Below are 22,359 nucleotides of genomic sequence, written 5' to 3'. Positions count from 1 at the left end.
CGAGATCAAACTAATCTTCCTTCAGCTATAAACCATAAACATTTTTGGACCTCCTGCACATGCCTAATAATGTGAAAAAGCCCCTGACAGGTCATTAACTGAAATGTTTTTCCCAATATTTGACTTGGGAATGGATAATACATTTCAAAAGGATGTCAGTTTTCATTTATTAAAAATGAACAATATTCATTTATTATTGTTAATACAGGACAGGATGTTAGAAATTTTGATTGGCGGAAAGGCATGGATTCCCTATTCCACAAAGTTGGAAGGGTGGTTTCTTGCTAAATGATAATCCGAAACCATATGATGACACAGCAACAAATGATCCCATTTAAGAGAGAAAATAAATGAATATTGCACCATTTGTTAACTCAATTTTAATGTTATGAAACATTGATATCTTCATAATCTAAAGTAATGTGATTTTTTTTTGTAACTTCTCTCATGGTTTCTCATTGTTGGTATCTGTTCTATAACACAGAAGCTGCATACACTCTGCTGTTGTATGATGAGCTCCTGGAGTGGTCAGAGAGGCCACTGCGAGAATTCCTTCATTATCCAATGCAGACTGAGTGGCAGCGCAAGGAGATTCTTCATCTCACCATCATCCAGAATTTTGACAAGGGCAAAGTAAGTTCAGCAATTGCAGTTAGTGTGTGCATGCGAAGCTTAGCTAGCTGCTATTACATTTGAACTCCTCATGCTGCAGTGCAAAGCAAATCACAAACATTTATCCATCCTACTTCTCTACTATTTTCAGTGCCCTGATATTCTTTATACACAATTCTCAAACCTATCATTCGCATTTCTTTGTTCCGTCTCTCTCAATCTAGGATAGGGTTTAGCATTTGCAAAGTTCTAATCAAATGTTGCTAATGAGTTTATTAATTATTGCTTTTAGTTTAGTTGCAGGTTTTCCATTTGCTTCAATTCTAGAATATGCTATTGATGTAAAATCTAATAGGCTTTACATACCTAAAGAGTCAGAAATGCAAACTGATCATAAATTTATGCATTCTGCATGGCATTTTCATCAAACATAAATCTTTGTTTGTACTTGTGTAGGCGTTAGAGCACTGGAACATTTATTCGTATCCAGGGTGTATCATCTCCCCTGCTATTCTCCCGCCATTTCCATCATAGATAGCTTTTCCCTGTTCAATGTTCATTGTCTGTCATTGCAGTGTGCTCTTTGCTGTAATGGAGCCAAACAATATGGAGATTTATAGCAGTTGAAGTTTACAACTTATTCATTTTTAATAACCAGTTGCATTCTTAAGAGCTGTAATTATATTTTACAGTTCCTATAAAATAAAAATGATTACTTTGTGGTTATTGGTTCATGGTCTTCAAATTTATATTTTTAGCTACTAAAATATATTTCACAATATACCTTGTTAGGTAACATTTGCAGTTTTTTTAAAATTTCCCTCCTGCTCCTTTATTCCTATTCCAACTAAACTGCTGGCCAGCTAACTTCGTTTCTTGGTTCCTATGTTAGCTGATATTGTTAATGGTTCTCTCCCCTCAGGTATCGGCCCTCTCTTTTTCAAAGCTGCAATCATCACACGCCGCCTCAAAAAACAACTCCTGACCCGTCTGTCCTTGCTAGCTACTGCCCCTTCTCCAACTGCCCTTTCCTCTAAAAAACCCTTGAATATATTGTTGTCTGTCAAATCTATAAATATCTTTCCAGGAACTCCATGTTTGAATCCGTCCAAATCAGGTCTCTGCTCCTGTCACAATACCGAAACAGTTCTCATCAATGTCACAAATGACATACACTGTGACTGTGACAAAGGTAAATTATCCCCCTCATCCTCCACCTGTGTGCAACCTTTGACACAGTTGGTCTTGCATTCCTCCCACATTTCTCCACCATCATCATTCAGCTAGCTGGGGCTGCACTCACCTGGTTCCATTCTTAACTGTCCAATTGTAGCTTCCACAGCATTACCTCAAGTGCCCCTCGAGTGTCAATCCTTGGCTCCCTCCTAATTCGCATCTACATGCTGCCCCTCAGCGAGATCATGCAAAAACATAGCATCAGTTTTCATACATACACTGACGATACCCAACCCTACTTCACCACCATCACCTGATTTGACAACTCCACTGTCTCTAAATTATCAGATGACCCCCGCCCTCTTTCCAAAGCCACCAATGTCATCGCTCTCTCTGGCAACTGTTTGAGGCTAAACCAGATACTTTGCACCCTTGGTGTCACATTTGACCTGGAGACAAGTTTCAATTAAGATATCTATGCCATCACCAAGATCACTTATTTCCACCTCCATAACAGCAAATGATTTCCCACCCAACCCCCCACAACATTTCCTCCTTAGCCCATCATCTACTAAAACCCTGATCTATGCCCACGTTATCTCTAGACATGATTATTTCAACACAATGCTGGCTGACCTCCAAAATTGTACACTCTAACTTTGAGGTCATCCAAAACTCTTTTGTCCTAACTTGCATCAAGTCATGTTTGCCCATAACCACTGTGTTCACTGACGTACATCGGCTCAGTTAAGCAACACCTCAATTTTAAAATTTTCAACTTTATTTTCAAATCCCTCCCCAGTGACATTCTTCCCTGGTTTAGCCTCAAACAGTTGCCAGGGAGAGCGATGACATTGGTGGCTTTGGAAAGACTTTGTGGCGGGGGCCATCTGATAATTTAGAGACAGTGGAGTTGTCAAATCAGGTGTTGGTGGTAAGGTAGGGTTGGGTATCATCAGTGTATGTATGAAAACTGATGCTATGTTTTTGCATGATCTCGCTATCCCTCAAATGTCCTGAAGCCTTAGAACCCTTGCAGATATCTGCACTCCTCCAATTCTGACCTCTTGCGCAGCTCAGTGCTCCCATTTGTGGCTGTCTTCAGCTGCATTACCTCTAACCCCCTGGAATTCCCTCCCTAAACCCCTCTGCCTCACTTTCCTCATTTAAGGTGCTACTTAAAACTTATTTCTTTGACCAAGCTTTTGATTATGTGCTCTAAAATCTCCTCATGTGGCTACATGTCAAATTTTTGTTGTATAACAATCCTGTGAAAAACCTTGGAATGTTTGACAATGTTAAGGGTGTTATGTAAGCACTTGTTGTTGTAATGAGCGAATTTTCTCTTAAAGAATGTGTTTTTCAGCTGAACTGCTATATTTGCAACTGCAGTCAATTATCTTGCTAGTTTATTCATAAACGCTGTATCCAGAGTGGTTTGCGGCTTTTAAATCAATGATTTTCTTTTGGGTCCTGTCATACAATGAAGCATAGCAGTTACTTGTTTACTTTAAGCTAATTTCTTTATAATTTTCATGTGCCTACAACAGAAAATGAACTTTGTTTTCTTGGCAATTTTGGACTTTTTATGTTGAATATCTATTGTGTTGTTGCATTTTTGATGTGTAGCTAACACTCAGTTGTATTGACCCCTAAGCTGTCAGAAGTACAATGTACGTGCTTTAGCTGTCTGGTCAATGAAATCAAAGTAACTCAGTTTTATTTGTGTCGATTGGTTGGTTTGGTATGTTTAAATTCTGTGGGCTTGTGCTTTAGAAATGTCACTTCCTACATCTGTTGCTTGATTACTGGACAACTCCCAGCTGATCGGATAGCCCGACCACCAAAATCTCTTAGCATTTGTAGCTTGAGTTATAGGAAAATTAGGTATAGCCAATGTAGCCAATTTTCGTCTGCTGTCATAATTCAGTCATAATGGCTAAAGCCTTGGGCGAATCTAGTCAGAATGGCAATGTGCTGACAGCAAGAGGGGTCAGCTCATCTGCAAAATTATTCACAGCTGCAGATTTGGATGTGTGCAGGGAGATCACCTAGTAGTAACTCTTTCGAGTACAAGCACGTTTCCATCTGTTTTTCAGATGAAGTTACATTGTTTCATAGTTTGCCATTGTGAGATTTGAACTCTTGATCTTAGGGTTACAAGCCCAGTACCATAACCACTTGGCTATTTAGGCCAAGCTTATCACCTGGTAGTAGTGGGACTGGAAGATCGTTTATTCAGAAAATTTAAAAGGAATGCAGACAATTAAAGGGAAGTAGCAGAATAAGGAGACAAAAATCCTTGCAGCCTTTGCAGATGCTCCGACAACTTTTCAATAGATTGGTAGCTTTCGCTAATGCTGCTGCAAGAAATGCAAACCAAAAAGTAACAGGGAAAAATGAAGGAAAAGCAAACCAAGGTGGCGACATGACACTGCCAGTATGTAAATGTTAGAGCCTAGCTTTCCCTGTTCAATGGCTGCTGGTGAACAAGAAGCTACCTGAAGTACTTCCCAGCAGGATGGTCTGTTTGTCATAATGGCACCATTCTTGAGTCACCATTGCAGTATCCCTGCTAAGAAGAGTTTTGCAGATTTAAGGGCACAGCTGATGATAACTCAGTGGCTATGCTGGCCTTGTAGTACACGTTAACTGTTCATGTCCTTGAAGCAAATGGCACCTCTCTGCATCCAGTTGTCTGCTGACCAAGAGCCTATGAAAACCTGGTCATTACCGGGTCAGTGTGCCAAGGCAGGTAGATATGGTTGGTTACAACTTGGTAGGTGCAGCTTATCAGGCTACATTTCTTCTTCATCACCTTGGCATGCAATCTTTCATGCACTACCAAATGAAGCATGGCCTACTGTAATTGGGGCAACTATGAAGAATGCTCGAACGCTGCAATTAGTCAAGCCTTGACATATCATTCATATAGCTTAAGTCTGCTGCCACAGCCTGCTTTGAGGACTTGGTACCTCTCCAAGAATCCTCTTCAAAGTCAAGTTATGTGCACCTCTACCTATTGATGGGGTTCTGAAGATCTTGGCAGTTGGACAGCAAAGATTAGATGTGTGGGATTACTAATGGGGAACACATTGGTGGTAGTAATGGTGAAATAAAGGGGAAAAGGGTCACGGATTAATTACCACAAAATGCTCCTGAAAACATAGGTGGCTGCAGAAAATTTTAAAGTTCAGAAATTGCCTACAAGTTGTTGATTGATTCTTCCCACCTTGCCCTTTGAAGTTACTGCTGTATATTCCTCAATGCCAAATAACCCTGTACATCACTTGAGGCGAAATTGTCCCAGATTCGCGCTAACCGCGGGAGTGGGTAGGAAAAAGAACGTTTTACCTGCCAGACGCAATGGCTGCTTTTCATGTCATTTCAGCCCAATCCTGCCTCACTAATCATGCATTCTCGAGAAACATGCCGTTTCGATGGCAGGTGGCCACGCTGCCACCTTGCTGCTTCATCATGCCAGGCATCATACTCAAAGTGCAGCTCCGCGCACACCTATCAGTGCTTCCAGCCCAGGGCTGCTGCGAAGAAGACATGGCTCCAAAAGGCAAGAAGACTGTCACCAACCCCCCCCAACCCCCACCCCCATTTAGTGTTGTGACTCTCGAGCACTTTTGGACGCCATGGAGGCCCGCTGTGATATCCTCTACCCCTGCTCTGGCTGCAGGAGGGGCACCATATCAATTCAGCATGGGAAGTGGTGGCAGTGGCAGTCAGTGTCACCGCCCTGCAAAAGAGGACAGTCACCCACTGCCAAAAGAGGATGAATGATCTCCTCTGTTCCACCAGGAGTCACTATTCTCATCACTCTCAACTCTCAAACTCTCAAACCCAGCACACATCCACAGGGATCTCACTCACTGCCAGTTCAAGGGACATCATCATTCACTCTCTCAGCATGCCTTGAATTGTCCTCATCCCATCCATGGGACCACTCTCCACCTACACATGCTAGGCCTACTTATCAGCTGACCTGGCAGGCATCCTGTTTACACTCTCTCCATCTCTATTCATGCAGGACAAGCTGGCTCACAACAAGAGGGAGAGGTCACACACTGGTGGAGGAATGCCTGAAATCAAGGACCTCATGGACTTTGAAAACAGAGTCATCCATCTGGCCGGGGAAGATCTGGACTGTTCCTGTGCTGACGGTCAGGTTGGCGATGCTCTACCAAGTGAGGATCCAGCAGTGCAACATCCATCAGACAACCATGCTATGAGTAATGTGTCCTGTTTCACTGCCATACCGTGCACTAATTATCTCTCCTTACTTTTGTAGGCACATCTGGGGAAACAGCCGAGGGAGTCCATGACACAGGGCCTCCAATCAAGCCCCAAAGAGACCTCGGAAGAAGAATCTGAAGGCACCTTTATTGAAGACCCATCACAGTACTCACCCACACCCTCCACCAGCAGAGAGACATACACCTCGTGGGACCTAGTTCCAGAGTAACCTCGGGATCACAATCTGGTGAGCACAATGCCCTGTCTGATCTACAGCAGGCGGTGGCAGAGACTTCCGAGGGTTCTGGCACTCGGAGGACTGCTGGAGGACAGAAATCTGCTAAGCCTGAGTCAGATGATGAGCCTCTGGACTCGGTCATACCTCAGTTGCTCAAGCTGCAAAGACAAGCTCAGGAACATCAGGAAGTGATGTCCGCTGCACCACCAGACACACGGTGGAGGACCAAGGCCAACACTGGTAACATGATGGCTGCCATGGAGACCTTGGTCCAGGAAATGGATCCTGCATGGCAGCACGGGCTGAACTCCATCGCTGAGGCCATAGTTGTCCTCCAGCAGTGTCAAACTGAGAGAGGTGTGGGGCAGCTCAATCTCACTCCAGCATCCCCCTCTTCTCAAGGAGTCAGCCAGGGGCCTTCATGCACCTATAGGGAGGAAAATCAGCAGGTGCATGCCCCGGAGCCATCCATCCAGTTAACACTGGGAGTGTTCAGCCCATCTGAATCCACTCTTTCTGTTACCCCAGCAGCTGCAGCTCCACAGGCTGAGGATGGTGCTACTGCCACAGAGCAGGACCCTGAAAGCAGGCCGGGGCCCTCCCAAGCCTCGGACCTCCAGAGGACGCCCATCAAGTATATCCCAAGGTGCAGCAGTCAGCAGGCTGCCTCCATCTCCACTGTGGATATCGGGGGAGCACCAAGACGTAGTGGCAGGGTTAGGAAGGTTAAGATGAAGTAGTTACACAGCCTGGGGATGGGTGTTAATCACTTGTACATAATGTTCACTATTGTAAATAAACTCTCAAGAAAGTCTCCCTGCCTATAGATCCTTGTTCTGACGAGCAATGTTTATGTCAGATGTAAAACCTTGGTCCCTGCACAAAATAAAAGCAGGTGACACAGTCCGGGGCCTCTTCCCTGTGCTTTGTGCAGCCTTTAGACCAAAGTGATGGTCTGGCTTCAACTCCCTGGAAACATTACTGATGCCTGCAACTTGATGATGATTGAAATTGCTGCCAGAGTGTCATGGGCAGGCTTCACAGAGTTCTGTCATTATCTGCGTGCTGTCAGTGCCTTTGAGGTGGGGCTGATCCCCCACATCGTCGGCATCTGTGACCGGTGACAATGTGATCCTGAAGGGGTCAAGTGCTGAAGGCTGACAAAGGATCAGTTGCATTTAAAATTTCACTACTGCATCTTCATGCTATGACCTTGATCACAGAGCGCAAGCAAGCTGCCCTCAGCCAGATAGGAGTCAGATGTTAACAGAGACACTGTGGAGGTTTATGGGGTGTCCTCACTGCATGTCTTCATCACCCTCCTGCAATCAAGTGACTATTAGGGCCTCCACTGTGTCTCCATGACAGGAGCTTTATCACGGAGGGTATGTGCACTGCCATAAGCCAGACTGGAGTCAAGCATTCACAGGTGCAATGTGAGGATCTATGGTGACTCCTCACTGCATGTCGTCATCCTCCTCCACAAATGTAGCAGCTATGAGGCCCTCCCAAGTGCACCTGCCTCATCTGACCATTGTGATGGCCTCATTGCCATCATCCTTGCCTTCGAGGACCTCCTCACCCTCCTATTCATCAATGTGGTCCTCATTGGAGGAGACGTCCCAGTCCTCCATCTCCTCCTGAGCTAGCTTGTCTCCCCATTGGAGCGCCAGGTTGCAAAGGGCACAGCAACAGATGATGATGCATGATACCCTCTGTGGACTATATTGCAGGGCTCCACCAGACTGGTCCAGGCACCGGAGCCTCATCTTCAGCATCCTGATGGTTTGCTCCACCAAACTGAGAGTTGCAGCATAGGCCTCATTTTACCTACGCTCTGCTGCAGTCTGAGGCTGCCGCATGGGTATCATCAGCCGCGTCCTTTGTGGGGAGCCCGTGTCCCGGATGTGCCATCCCTGCAGCTTCTGGGGGACCCTTGGGTTTGACATAGTTGACCACTTGTTGCCACAGAGATCTGTGCGCCACTGAGTGCGGTCGATGGCACTCCGCACCTGTGGGAAACCTGAGGTCTGGGCAAATCCCAGTGCTCTTCCATCCTGGCTTCCCTGGTCCTGGGCAAAGTGCACAAAGTTGTGTGCCTTCACAAAGATGGCATCCGTGACCTCGTGGATGCATTTGTTGGTGGAGGCTTGTGATATCCCACAGAGGTCACCTGTGGAGCCCTGAAAAGAGCCACTGGTGTAAAAATTGAGCATTATGGTCACTTTCATGGCCACAGGCAGTGGATGCCCTCCATGTCCCTGTGGTGCCAAATCCTGAAGTAGCTGGCAAATGTGACTGACCAGTTCCTGATACATGGGAAGTCTTTGTCGACACTGGTTCTTGGTCAACTGCAGGAATGAAAGACGTAGAGCCTGGCTCTCGCTAGACACTGAACAGTGATGGCTCGCTGTGGCCTTTCAGCAGCATGTGCGAGAGCTCCAGCCACCCCTTCCTCCAGAGGGTGCTACTCCGACCTCTGCCCTGCTAGGAGCTTCCTTTGGCCTATTCTCCTTCACCTCCACTCTCTGTAAGCTATGAGGCATTTTGCTAAGTCACCAGACTCCTTGGTCTTGATGTACTCCTGCAGAATGAAAGAGGGAGATATGTAGGTCAGCTTGGGTGTTCCAAGAACCTCTCTTGGTTAAATCCGAAGGCCCATTAATGCATCCCAGAGAGTGTTGGCCACCACTTGGATGGCCAGAGCTTAGTGCACTGCATGGCTGTTCAAGACCCCACCCGAAACTGCTCCACTCCATCTGACCAATTTGCAGCTTCGCCCACTGGACTGCATGCTGCATTCTCAGCTCAGGCGCAGGCATTCACCTAACCTATACTGCAGGGCTGCGCTGTTAGGTTGAACCATGGGGGAGACTGGTCCAAACTTGAATGATGACGTTGCAAGGGGCTGTGAGTGCATCCACCAGTGACTGCTCCATGGCCAGCTTTCGCAAGATGATTGTACAATGTGCCCAATCGTCCAATTGTTCTGCAGTCCACTAAAACGCTCATTGGTTTGCAGTCTGTGCCCGAGGAGTGAAAAGCTCTGGAGCATTTGGTGGCACTTTCATACCTCTATATTGCTTGAGTGGACAGATAAGGTAGAAGCCCAACCCCCAAGTGTGTTCATGTGGCTACTCCTGAACTGGCTCCGATGTGAAAGAATTTTCACTTTACATAAGACTTCCCTGATGCATGACTGCTTCCCTCCTCCTCACCCCACAGGTGCTTGTGCACCACCATGAACCACAGTGCAGCCCTTGCAGCCGCACCGCCCCCCCCACCCCCCAAACTTGCCTCAAACACAGGGCAGCCCTTGCCCCAGCATTGCACTGTCAGCCAGCTAAGAAAAAGTGACTTGTCTGTGGTCTAGCCTAAATGCACACTGCCACAACCTTGAAGTCCAACAAGTGACCTTCACGGGTGCTGCGCAACCTGCTCGGTTGATCCAGCATGGGTGGATGATTCCGGTGAGCTGAGCTTATAATATGCAAATGTATTACAATGAAGTTTCCAATGGCAGGAAATACCGCCTGCCATTGACGGGCAGAGCAGATGGTTGCAAACTGGTTTCACAATGTCGTGAAACCGATTTTTGGCCTTCTCACCATAATGTTTGCTCGTACTGCTAAATACGCCCAACGCCATCTGGCATGGAAAATTCCACCCTTAAATATCAGTGTAACGTGCACTGTGTGTAATGCACACTGAAGCACTGATAAATTGGGTGTACCAACTTCAGTGGAATGGAATATGTGATGTGGTGTATAACAGGCAACTTATGCAAAACTGTTGGTATTGTACAACCACCCAAGTTTAATTTTCATGTGTGATCTTCCAGCTTTCCTGCTTCAATGGACCACATAAATTGGTGCGTATGGGACATGGCAAAGACAATAATCACTCCCTGACTGAACTTGACAGGGGATCGATGGTACATAGCTAATTTTACCCTAAAAAAACATTCTTCATGAATGGAAGTAATTATCAAAAATAGCTTATACATTTTGGAGAATAACCAGGGAGGAAAAAATGAGTAGGAGCATGTTACTAGACATGTAATAGACATGTAGGTTTGGAATGATTATAATCATAAGCATGAAAATCTGTGAGAAATTGATTTACGATGAGCCATCTCCACTTTCTCATCCCTCAGCTCCAATTGCATCTCAAGGCAAGACGGTTGACCGAACTTTTAAATGCATTCCATGGGTGTCAATGGAGAATCTCGGGACACTGTTTACCTTGCATCATAGCATTGGATTATGTTGTAGCTGGGTTCTCTCCACTCCAGTCCGGCCTTTATGCCTGAATTACAGCCCCTTCTTGCAGAATATATTTGATTTGTGCCCAACTATTCAAGCATGAAGGCTATTTGTTAACCAATGCCTTTTCACTTTTTGTGCACAATTGATCCTTTTGGTAGCAACACCACAAGATACTGCTCTTCAGGTCATTGCAAGCAAATTCCTTCACCAAGGAGCAGTGCATTATTTAGCAATTATTTGTACCATTTCTAACATACCATTAATGAATAATAATGATCATGGGAAACATCAATGCATGCATTGGGAGAGATGCCATCGTTTGTGTGGTATCATCAGTCTTAACTGGTGCAAGAAGGCCTGGAGTAACAACTGTCATCGCAAAATGTGTGAAAAATAAGTTGACTACTGTGAGATAGACGAGCATAAAATATCCTCGATCCATCCTTGACCCAAGAACTGATACCTTATTCTTGCATCCTGAAACAATATAGCCAATTACCAGAATTAAGCATGCAGCAGACTAATGGACCTACCACAGCATAATATATTCCAAACTATTGCTGGAAGCATAACCAAAATGCTATTGAAATATGTCCAAGCCTGTTAGGCATTTAAGTGCAAAGCAGCTGGGAGACCCAAATGTCAAACAGGAACTGTATATTGCACAGTTCCAGTATAGTGCAAATAGTTTATTTTTCTCCATCAGCCAGCTATCTGACATTTATGGAAACCGAAGAAATCCACGCAGATGCAATTTGTATGCCCAATATGGTGTTTTCTCTCACACTGAAGAAATATGCTCCTTAATGTAAATTCAAACAGATTAGACGTTGGTTGGCAGAGACAAGACACAGCAACCCCAGTGTGTACAGGGGCATGACTGGAGTTTAACTAACTAAAGCCAAGCAGCCTGTTAAAATAGAACTTCCTGCTATTGTCCAGCCAGAACCACTGCTAGCTGGCAGGGCATTTGCCTGCAGACTTATCTGGAGTGAGAACAATATTGACTCCCATTGAAAAGACAAGGTTCAATTAATGAGCCAGACCAGCTGGACCGTTCTCAAGTGGTCGAGAGTTCTGTGAGCCTGCTTGGCTCAGGTATCAGTTGACTGAGTCTGACTAAGTTCTGAACTTCTATCACCAGGCATGTACTTTGGGACGTGCTTTGACTTGACAAATTACATTGCTTACCTTCACCCACCCCATCCATGTAAGGAAGATGGATACATGCTCATTAAATAATTGAAAAGTGTAGAATTGAATCCTGACTTGACTGACAGGTACTGGACAGCCATTATATACTCTGTCCAATCTTCCTTTCCACTATCTTCAGTTATTTTTATTGGTTTTCAACTTAATCTTCTAATAGAGTACAAAAACGGGCTATCTTTTGTTCTTTTATAGTGTTGGGAAAATGGAATTATCCTTTGCCGGGAATTAGCAGACCAATATGAGAGCTTCTACGATTACCGCAACCTGAGCAAGATGAGGGTAATATTTCATTCAACAATTACACTTCAAAGCATATAGCAAATATACCATGAGACAAATATGGTATCAGAATAGATTGGTAACACCACATCTGACATATGTGTTACACAGTTTTTTTTTTGTGCATTAATTCATCAGATGATGGAAGCTGCTTTCTATGATAAAATAATGGATCAACAACGTTTGGAGCCTGAGTTTTTCAGAGTTGGATTTTATGGGAAAAAATTTCCATTCTTCCTAAGAGTGAGTAGATGATATAAAATGCCTGTGATTTAAAAATAGAATGTTCATTTGCCAAATATACAATGCAAATGAATAAAGGTAGTAATTAAAGTTTAGCGAATGGTTCATTTGTTAAAGTTTTTGTTAGCAAATGATGAGTTTTGACAGTATAATAATTGCACAGAAAGAAGACCATTTGTCTGAGTAAGAAGCATTGCATTAATGTGATGTGTGGGCTGATCAGTGCTGAGTACGGTATGTAGCAGTATCAGGAGGGAAAAAGGAGATTCAAAGGTAGATTCTCAAACACCAAGGACTAGCTTTTTAATTACTGAGTGCAAGATGAAAACCTTTAGACCAATTTGACATGAAACATAATTTTCCCCACATGATCTTGAATCGCAATCTTGTGTTCAATGTAATCTCAGTATATACAGATTAGTTAGGCTGTTATTCTTCATTCCTATGCAAAGTATTTTATTTGCACATTGAAGATTGAAATGAGTATGATTCACATGCATCTTTTTTTTGACATGTTGGGGTTGATTTCAAGTGCCCTTTCCTTACAAAAATGGGGCAATGATGACCTCAAAATGGGATTGGTAGCCTTAGCGTCCCATTAACACCGGCAATGCAGCTGTGCTATTTTAAAAGAGGCATATGAAGGAGTGTTCAAAATACCCCCACTTCAGGTGATAGGTTCCCCTTAAAGTGGAATCGGGTTTTATGACATAATTCGAACTCCAATTGCCATTTCAGTTGGGATCTGATAGCACCTTTGCAAAACAGTTGAGAGAAGAGAAGAGGCCCCATGAAGGTAATTGTTCAATTATTATCATGACTCCCTAGAGGAACAGGAGTACTCTGGGTTCCACAGAAATAATCTGGACAGCTGCCATCCTCATCCAGTATTCTGTTTAAAATATAGTTGCTTTGTGTGGCCAGTTCTGTTCGGTGCACGATCATTTCAATTTTTTTTGCATGGCCACACACGCATATTATCATGGAGCAAGACCTGTGCGGTATCTTCTAGGCTGCTGCATGGCTGTGCAGTTCCTCAGCTCAGTGGAAAGGTTGAACACACCGATCCCCAACCCAACCTATCCACCACACCCACCCATCCCCAAACCTACCACATACCTAGCTGGTGGTATCTCCGGTGCAATGTTAACAAGTCCAGAACCACAAAATAACACCACTGGAAGGGCATTTGTCTGAATGTATGAATTGTTGCCTCGTCGCTCGAACCAGTTGATTACCCAAAGGTCAAAATCTCTCTATTGTTTGCCAAAAGAAGAGTAGCTTTAGAAATACCCAACATAATGAATGATGCATCATTTTTCATTTTTTTCTTCAAAACTTTAAGAATTCTGAGAGGTACAGTAGGTTGAAGCTGCAACCAATAGTCAGATATGGGATCGCATTTTGCATTTTTCATATGATGAGTTCTGGATCCCAGTTGTTCCACTATGGAAAAATAAACAAAATTTAAAATAATGAAAACCACAAAAGTGTATGTGTATGTGTGCGTGTGTGTATATGTGTGCATGTGTATGTATGTGTGTGTGTGCGTGCATATGGGTATGTACATATCTACTGCATGCACACACGTGCCTAATTTTTCTCACAATCATTATGTTTCTCAGAATTTTTGCTGCATTCCCATTGTCTTTAAACCCAAAAACCTACTTGTGCATGAGATTGTGGGTGGATTGTTAAAACCCACACTAAATATGATTAATTTAGAGCACATTTGTGTTGACCCCTTATGTCAGTGCCAGGTGTTAATATAGTTGTAAATCTATGTTTTGAGGAATTATTTCAAGCATTTGGAATGCATTTTTAATTCTTTTTGTGTCACCATAATCGGAGCAGTATGAGGGAGTTAATTTTCAGCACTGATCACTCAAAAGGAAAAACAATGTATGGTAACTTTTTTTTACAGAGTACGTCTTCTGTTTTCCCTTTTGTGTTTTTGAGTACGAGAGGGGATAAGTGGCTGACTTGCTCCTAGGCCTTTGCCAATGATGCTCTAAAACTGGTTGTATAAGAAGAGAGGTTTTGTATGATTATCTCTCCAATTTCCTCTTCCCCATACGGAGAAACATATGACTCTGACTGTAATCTGCCTGTAGATCAGAAAATCAGCTCATAGAAGGACAAATATAACATAATGGACCCAACATTGCAAATTCTCATTTTAATTAACCCTTCTGACCATATTCCTCATCTCATTCTCCAAAAATCCCTCTTTGATTTAGTTACACTATTGGCTTCTATTAATTTCACCAGTAACTTATTTCTTAGGTTTTTAATCCTTTATTCTTGGCATGTTACTTTTTAACTAGTGCCTCTATTATTTGAACCATTCTCCAAATTAGCTTTGCAAATCCATTTGTCATTCTGATTGTGACCCTAATGCAGTTGTCACCACACTACAATCTTAGCATATGCCTGAATATCACTTACTGCTTCAGGAATTGTGAAGCCTGAAATTTACGGTAGTGACTGCTAGAGCATTAGACTCAAAGGTCACTGCCCAGTTTTTAGCAGGTGAGTTTTGCAGTCCATTGAAAATTTACCTACTGCAGCCACAAACAGGTCTGGGTATACTTTGAACTCCCAGGCTTCATTTGAATATCATCAACATGTTTCTCGCTGACTTGCTGAGAAACTGACCCACTTTTGGAGCATAATTCATATAGTGACTTATTTAAAGTGGGTGTGCACCTCTTCAGGTAGGTGATGATCCCTTCTGCAAGACTTTGCTGTTGAAGTGGTGAAGGAAGAACCTACTCAAAGTTGAATTGAAGGTAAGGTCACAGGTTCTCAGAGGCATCCTTGATTGTCCACCTGGTAGTTGAAAGTTCGATTTCTATCCCATATCAGGAGTATCCCAAAGCCCCAAACTCATCAGGCATAATGAGAGACTTTTGAAGTGGTCACTGGCAAGACTTGAATACGCGGCAAGAATCTCTTCAGTTAGCTCAAGAGTAACAAGGGGAGTACAGTACTTTGGTTCTCCAGCTCTCTACATCGCAATAGCCCAGCCTCACTGTGAGTGGACCACCCCATCTCACAATGCTGTTGGAGCTGGAAGCGCAAGTACTCAAGATCAATGCCCCTGCCAGAGCTATCGGTTAGGAAATTTTCAAGGCTGGAGTCTCTGTGAATAAGATTATCAACTATCATTAAAATTTCTTCATCAACCTCTGAGAAATGCAAGATGAAGTTGAATTGTGACATCTGTCATCTGTTACTATCTGTCTGCATCAGGCTGCCAGCTCATCTGCTTTATTACCCCTCCCACCACCACTCTCTGATCTGTTTTATGGTAACTTAATTTGGGTTAGCTTTTGTTCAACTTCATCTTCCATGGCTTTTCCTGAAGGCTATCCAGTTTTCTGAGCTAGCAAATATGACATGCTGCATTGAAGTGTGATCTGCAGAATGCATGTTTCTTGCAGCACTCAGCCATATATACTAGACTTGAAAAATAGCAAAAAGTTTTGCTGCTTCAATAAAGTTCTCTTCCCAAAAATAACCCAGATTAAAAGCCTATGACATGAAGTTACACTGAACTTCAGCTTGTTACTATTTAAACTGCAGGTATAAGCAACACTTCATCATTTGGTATAACAGAAGACATTTCAGGGATTTTCCTCTTTCTCCTGCAGGTTATTTTGGATATGTTTTGGTGTACTCTGTTATACAGTTTTATGATTGTATGTGCAGTTTCCATAGTCACACAGAGGCACTCATCTGTGCCTCCCTGCACCTCTTCCTTTTCTAAATTATGTAACATTTTCAGCACAAGCTTCTCTGCCTGTTGTTGATCAGATCACTGACAGAACATGTATATCCCTTAGATTGTGTTGTATTGCGTTAAGTGTCAGTCAGATAATTGTTTCCTCATCTTTCACTTCCAACAGAACAAGGAGTTTGTCTGTCGAGGACATGATTACGAGCGGTTGGAGGCCTTCCAACAGCGAATGTTGAATGAGTTCCCACATGCAATTGCTATGCAGCATGCCAACCAGCCTGAGGAGACCATTTTTCAGGCTGATGCGCAATGTATCCTAAAAACAGACTGGAATAGGTCATAAGTGAACTTGAAGGGGATTTGTGCTGCTCATTTGCCTTAAATGTATTAACTGTTGTATGGAAAGGATGTAGATTTCATCTCAGACATTATAGTGAACTCCTATATAGATGAGCAAGAATCAGAAAATATATCTTAGAAATATAGTTCAATATAAGAATTAACTTACTAATAGAATTTCCTTCTTTAGAAATATGTTTTGCTAGTGGATTAAATATGGTGAATTTTGCTGACTTTGAGTAATGTAACTCAATACTGTTACAATTCAAATTGCCTGACATAATTGCACATCAGATAGAACTGTGTAATTTGATTGCAGAAGCCTATCATCTCAGCTACCCCTAGCAATAAAAAAAAATCAAAAAGGGGATCAAGCATAAAACTCTTCTTACCCACCTCTATATATTGTCATATGTTTTCCCCAGGAGTAAAACACATCTCACGGTCATGAAGTTGATAAACCACTTAAACTTGTTCAATAAATTTTCATAGTCACCTTGCTAACTTACTGTTTTGTAACATACCACATCCTAGATATTATTCTCTATGTATTAATGTTAGTTTCCTCCTCTTTCCTACCAACAATATGCTCGCACCACTGTCCCCATGAACTAAAATTAATCTCATAGCCCCAAACCAGTCTTTTTATCCAGGAGGAGAGGGTGATCCATTTCCTGAAATGCTAACTGTTTGGATGTTTGATTCACTACCAGTGAGTGCATATTTGGAATGAACAACATGGAAAGGCCCAAAGGTCACTTGCTGGTCTCAATGATTTGATTAATACCCATAAAACTTGTCCTCCTCTTGTATCTTTTGTTGAAAGTCCAGCACAGTTGGCTTGATATAAATATGATATTGAAGTTATAGACCTCTAAAATTAAAAAAGGATCATTTCAGTATATGCAATAAAATTCTTAAAGCATATCCCAATTTCTCATCTCCCCTGAGATTCTGTGAAGCCAGCATAATCCATCTTGCAGACACCTCCAATTACTTTGCAGGAGCCACAGCATATGTTTTGAGGTTTCAGAAAGTTTTCTCACTCTCCACAATTTGGTCTCCAGGAAGGTGGGGGTGGGCTGGAGAGGGGGGTGGGGGGATGGGGGGAGGGGGGTGGTGTTCTATCAGAAGAAATATACTAAAATGTAGATCATCACATTGGCCAATAATTTTGCTTTTAAAAACAATCCACATTCTTAAACGTGGCAGCAATTTAAGAGTGAGACAGTGTCATTTATTAAATTGATTACAGCACATCCTAACTGCTGAGGTTGAATTAGACTAAAATATGTTTTGTTAAAGCACAAACTGTGTCTCGTACTTCAATAATCTCAAGGTTCCTATTCAAGCATAACAAATTCAATGTCATATTTAAGTAGAAAAGCATGCAGTTATAATGGTGGTATAATATTAACAAAAACGTTTGTAATATACATTTGTCATGGTCAGAATTGATGTGTTTTATTGCTATTCATGATCAAAGTGTTCTTATGTGTGAGGTCAGTGTGCTTTCTTAGCTTCAGAGTGATTTGTCCCAATTTAAATGATTTCCAACAGCAAGCTTTTGTGAATTTAAACATAATTAAGATTATTTATTATCTCACACTTGCCCTGGAGGTTTAAAACGCGACATATCACACACACTTAGCACGTAAAGCTTAGATACATATGAAGAAAAAAACAACACTATTACAATCACACAGTTCCTTATTTTAGTCCCTTTTGTAGCAGGCATGTAGTTTCTTATGTGGTGATGCTTTAGCTGGAGAGGCGGTCTTGTAAGAGCAGACAATTCTCAGTAAGCTGCAAGGCTTCTTGTAGTTGGATTGCCAGGAGATCGGCTCTCAGGTGAATTTAAAGTTGGGATAGGTTGTGCAGGAGAGCCCTTCTCCCACTTTCAAGATATAAGGCATTGTTGTCTTGCAGCTGGCTTGATGGCTTAGATGATGTTTCTGTCCCAGAGCATTATCTGCTTTTAGTTTTAAAAGCAGGTAACAAATATGGCCGATTTGCTTATGTGCCCTGTTCCAAGTCCAAATTCCTTTTCCAAATAAGGTGGTGTGTTAGACCCGTAAGCATCCTGTGTTGTGGCTTTTCATACCCTAAGAGTTTCAGACAGCTATGGTCTTTATGTTTGGGTTGAGGAGCCATCACAGTACAATGAAGGGTCAATAAGATTCATTTCATATTCATCTAATGCAAGGAGTCTGACAAATAAGGCTGATGAGTTGAGGGCACAAATAAACACATGGAAGGATGATGTCATTGCTGTCACAGAGACATGGTTGAGAGAGGGGTAGGATTGGCAGCTCAATATTCCAGGATATAGGGTCTTGAGGCGAGACAGGGAAGGAAGTAAAAGAGGAGGGGGTGTTGCAATATTGATGAAGGAATCAATTACAGCAGTAAGGAGGGATGACGTCTGAGAAGGCTCCTCAAATGAAGCCATATGGGTAGAACTTAAAAGCAAAAAGGAGCAATCACATTGCTGGAAGTGTACTATAGGCCCCCAAACAGTCAGAATCACAGAATCTCTCAGTGCAGAAGAGGCCCTTTGGTCCATCGAGTCTGCACAGTCATGTGACACCTGACCTATCTACCTAATCCCATTTACCAGCACTTGGCCCATAGCCTTGAATGTTATGACGTGCCAAGTGCTCATCCAGGTGGTACTTAAAGGATGTGAGGCAACCTGCCTCCACCACCCTCCAGGTTAAAAAGTTTTTCCTCACATCCTCCCTAAACTTCCTGCTCCTCACCTTGAATTTGTGTCCCCTCGTGACTGACCTTTCAAAAAAGGGGAACAGCTGCTCCCTATCCACCATGTCCACGCCCCTCATTATCTTGTACACCTCGATCAGGTTGCCCCTCAGTCTTCTCTGCTCCAACGAAAACAACCTAAGTCTATCCAACCTCTCTCCATAACTTAAATCTTTCATCCCAGGCAACATCCTGGTGAATCTCCTTTGCATCCCCTCCAGTGCAATCAAATACTTCCTCTAATATGATGACCAGAACTGCACACACTACTCCAGCTGTGACCTCACCAAGGTTCTATACAACTTCAACATGATCTCCCGACTTTTGTAATTTATGCCTTGATTGATAAAGGCAAGTGTCCCATATGCCTTTTTCACCACCCCACTAACATGCCCCTCCCCCTTCAGAGATCTATGGACACACACACCAAGGCCCCTTTGTTCCTCAGAACTTCTTAGTGTCATGCCGTTCATTGAATACTTCCTTGTCAAATTACCCTTTCCAAAGTGTATCACCTCACACTTTTCAGGATTAAATTCCATCTGCCACTTATCTGCCCATATGACCATCCCATCTATATCTTCCTGTAGCCCAAGACACTCAACATCACTGTTAAGCGCCCGGCTAATCTTTGTGTCATCCGCAAACTTACTAATTTCTCTCCCCCCACCCCCCACCCCACATAGTCATCTAAGTCATTTATATAAATGATGAATAATGGGGTCCCACCACAGATCCCTGTGGTACGCCACTGGACACCGGTTTCCAGTCATTAAAGCGTCCTTCTGTCATCACCCTCTGTCTCCAACAACTAAGCCAATTTTGAATCCACCCCATCAAATTATCCTGTATCCCATGTACATTTGCCGCCTTTATAAGTCTCCCATGTGGGACCTTGTCAAAGGCTTTGCTGAAATCCATATAAACTACATCAACTGCATTACCCTCATCTACACATCTGGTTACCTCCTCAAAAAATTCAATCAAATTTGTTAGGCATGACCTCCCTCTGACAAAGCCATGCTGACTATCCCTGATCAAATCTTGCCTCTCCAAGTGGAGGTAGACTCCCTCCTTCAGAACTTTCTCCAATAGTTTCCCTACCACTGACGTGAGACTTACTGGCCTGTAGTTCGCTGGCTTATCTCCACAACCTTTCTTAAATAACAAAACCACATTAGCTGTTCTCCAGTCCTCTGGCACCTCCCCTGTGGCCAGGGAGGAACTAAAAGTTTGGGTCAGAGCCCCTGCAATCTCCTCCCTTGCCTCCCTCAGCAGTCTGGGACACAAATCATCCGGACCTGGAGATTTGTCCACTTTTAAGCCTGCCAACACTTTGTCACTCCCTGTATCAATTTGCTCAAGGGCCTCGCAGTCTCTCTCCCCACGTTCCATACCTTCATCCTCATTCTCTTGGGTGAAGACGGATATGAAGTATTCATTCAACACTCTACCGATGTCCTCTGGTTTCACCCATAGATTAGCCCCTTGGCCCTGAATTGGCCCTACTCTTTCCCTGGTTATCCCCTTCCCATTGATATACTTATAGAATATTTTGGGATTTTCCCTACTTTTACCAGCCAGAGCTTTCTCATATCCCCTCTTTGCTCTCCTAATTGTTTTCTTAAGCTCCACCCTGCACTTTCTGTACTCCACTAATGTCTCCGCTGATTTGCTCCCCTTGTACCTGCTAAAACCCTCTCTTTTGCTTCTTATCGTATCCTGAATATCTCTGGTCATCCATGGATCTCTGGGCTTGTTACTCCTTCCTATCACCCTTGAGAGAACATGTCGAGCCTGTACCCTACCCATTCCTTTTTGAACGCACCCCACTGCTCCTCTGTAGATTTCCTCACAAGTGGCTGTTCCCAGTCCACCTTGGCCAGATCCTGCCTTATTTTACTAAAATCCGCTCTCCCCCAATCCAAATCATTTTTTTGCAAGTTGTCTATTTCTTTGTCTGTAACAAGCTTAAATTGTACCATGTCATGGTTGCTATCACTAAAATGCTCAGCCACCTGTCCGGCTTCATTCCCCAGAATTAGGTCCAGCACTGTGCCGTCCCTTATTGGACCCTCTACATGTTGACCAAAGAAGTCCTTCTGTACACATTTCAAGAAATCCACTCCATCCAAGCCCTTAACACTATGTCTAACCCAATTAATGTTGGGAAAGTTGAAATCACCTAATATAATTACCCTATTGTTATTGTGCACATATTTGCTCCGCAATTTCCTGCTGACTATCTGGGGGTCTGTAATAAATGCCTAACAATGTGGCTGTTCCTTTTCCAACCCTAAGCTCTACCCACAATGCTTCATTCGATGCCCTCTCCAAGATATTATCTCTCTTTACTGCAGTAATTGACTCCTTAACTAATAATGAAATGCCTCCTCCTCTTTTACCCCCTCCCCTGTCTCGCCTGAAGATTCTATATCCCGGAATGTTGAGCTGCCAATCCTGCCTCTTCCTCAACCATGTTTCAGTGATGGCTACTATATCACAATTCCACTTGTCAATCCTCACCCTTAACTCATCCATTTTACCTTTAATACTCCTGGCATTAGAGGCCATCCAGCCTTGCCTTAATCCCTTGAGACTTAATGCAGCTGTACTTCCTCTGACTTGATTGTTTTACTGTATTATGATGTGTCCCTATTCTGCTAACATTCTATGACCCCCCCCTCCCCCTGCCGAATTAGTTTAAACTCCGAACAGTATTAGCAAACCTGCCCACAAGGATGTTAGTCACCCTCTGGTTCAGATGTAGACCGTCCCACTTGTACAGGACCCACCTTCCCCAGAAACGGTCCCAGTGATCCAGGAATCTAAAACCCTCCCTCCTGCACCAACTCTTAAGCCACTTATTCATCTGCGCTATTCTCCTATTTCTGAGCTCGCGAGCAAGTGGCACTGGGAGTAATCCAGAGATTACAACCCGAGAGGTCTTGCTTTTTAGTCTACTGCCTAACTCCCTGAATTCTTGAGAGAATTCAGAGAGAAATAGAAGAGCAGATATGTAGGCAAATTTCAGAGAAGTGTAAAAATTATAGGGTAGATGGGGGATTTCAACTTTCCCAATATTAACTGGGTTAGTCATAGTGTGATAGGTTTAGAGGGAGCAAAATTATTAAAATGCATCCAGGAGAGTTTTTAAGCCAGTACATAGAAGCTCCTACAGGAGAGATGGGGGCGGTCCTGGACTTAATTTTAGGGAATGAAGTCGGGCAAGTGGTAGATGT

The 22,359-nt window shown here is 43.2% G+C and overlaps 1 protein-coding gene across 1 annotated transcript in view; it reads left to right on the top strand.

Moving 5' to 3' along the window:
* Window positions 1-22,359, top strand: part of dock4 (dedicator of cytokinesis 4) — a 378,537-nt gene that overhangs the window by 293,331 nt on the left and 62,847 nt on the right. The window contains exons 36-39 of the mRNA XM_041215897.1: window positions 485-633; window positions 11,944-12,030; window positions 12,169-12,273; window positions 16,185-16,326. Coding sequence (XP_041071831.1) covers window positions 485-633; window positions 11,944-12,030; window positions 12,169-12,273; window positions 16,185-16,326 — 483 coding nt within the window. The remainder of the gene's footprint in view (window positions 1-484; window positions 634-11,943; window positions 12,031-12,168; window positions 12,274-16,184; window positions 16,327-22,359) is intronic.

Source organism: Carcharodon carcharias, chromosome 21, assembly GCF_017639515.1.
Source record: "Carcharodon carcharias isolate sCarCar2 chromosome 21, sCarCar2.pri, whole genome shotgun sequence".
Classification (NCBI taxonomy): domain Eukaryota; kingdom Metazoa; phylum Chordata; class Chondrichthyes; order Lamniformes; family Lamnidae; genus Carcharodon; species Carcharodon carcharias.
This window is presented reverse-complemented; position numbering and strand designations above follow the sequence as displayed.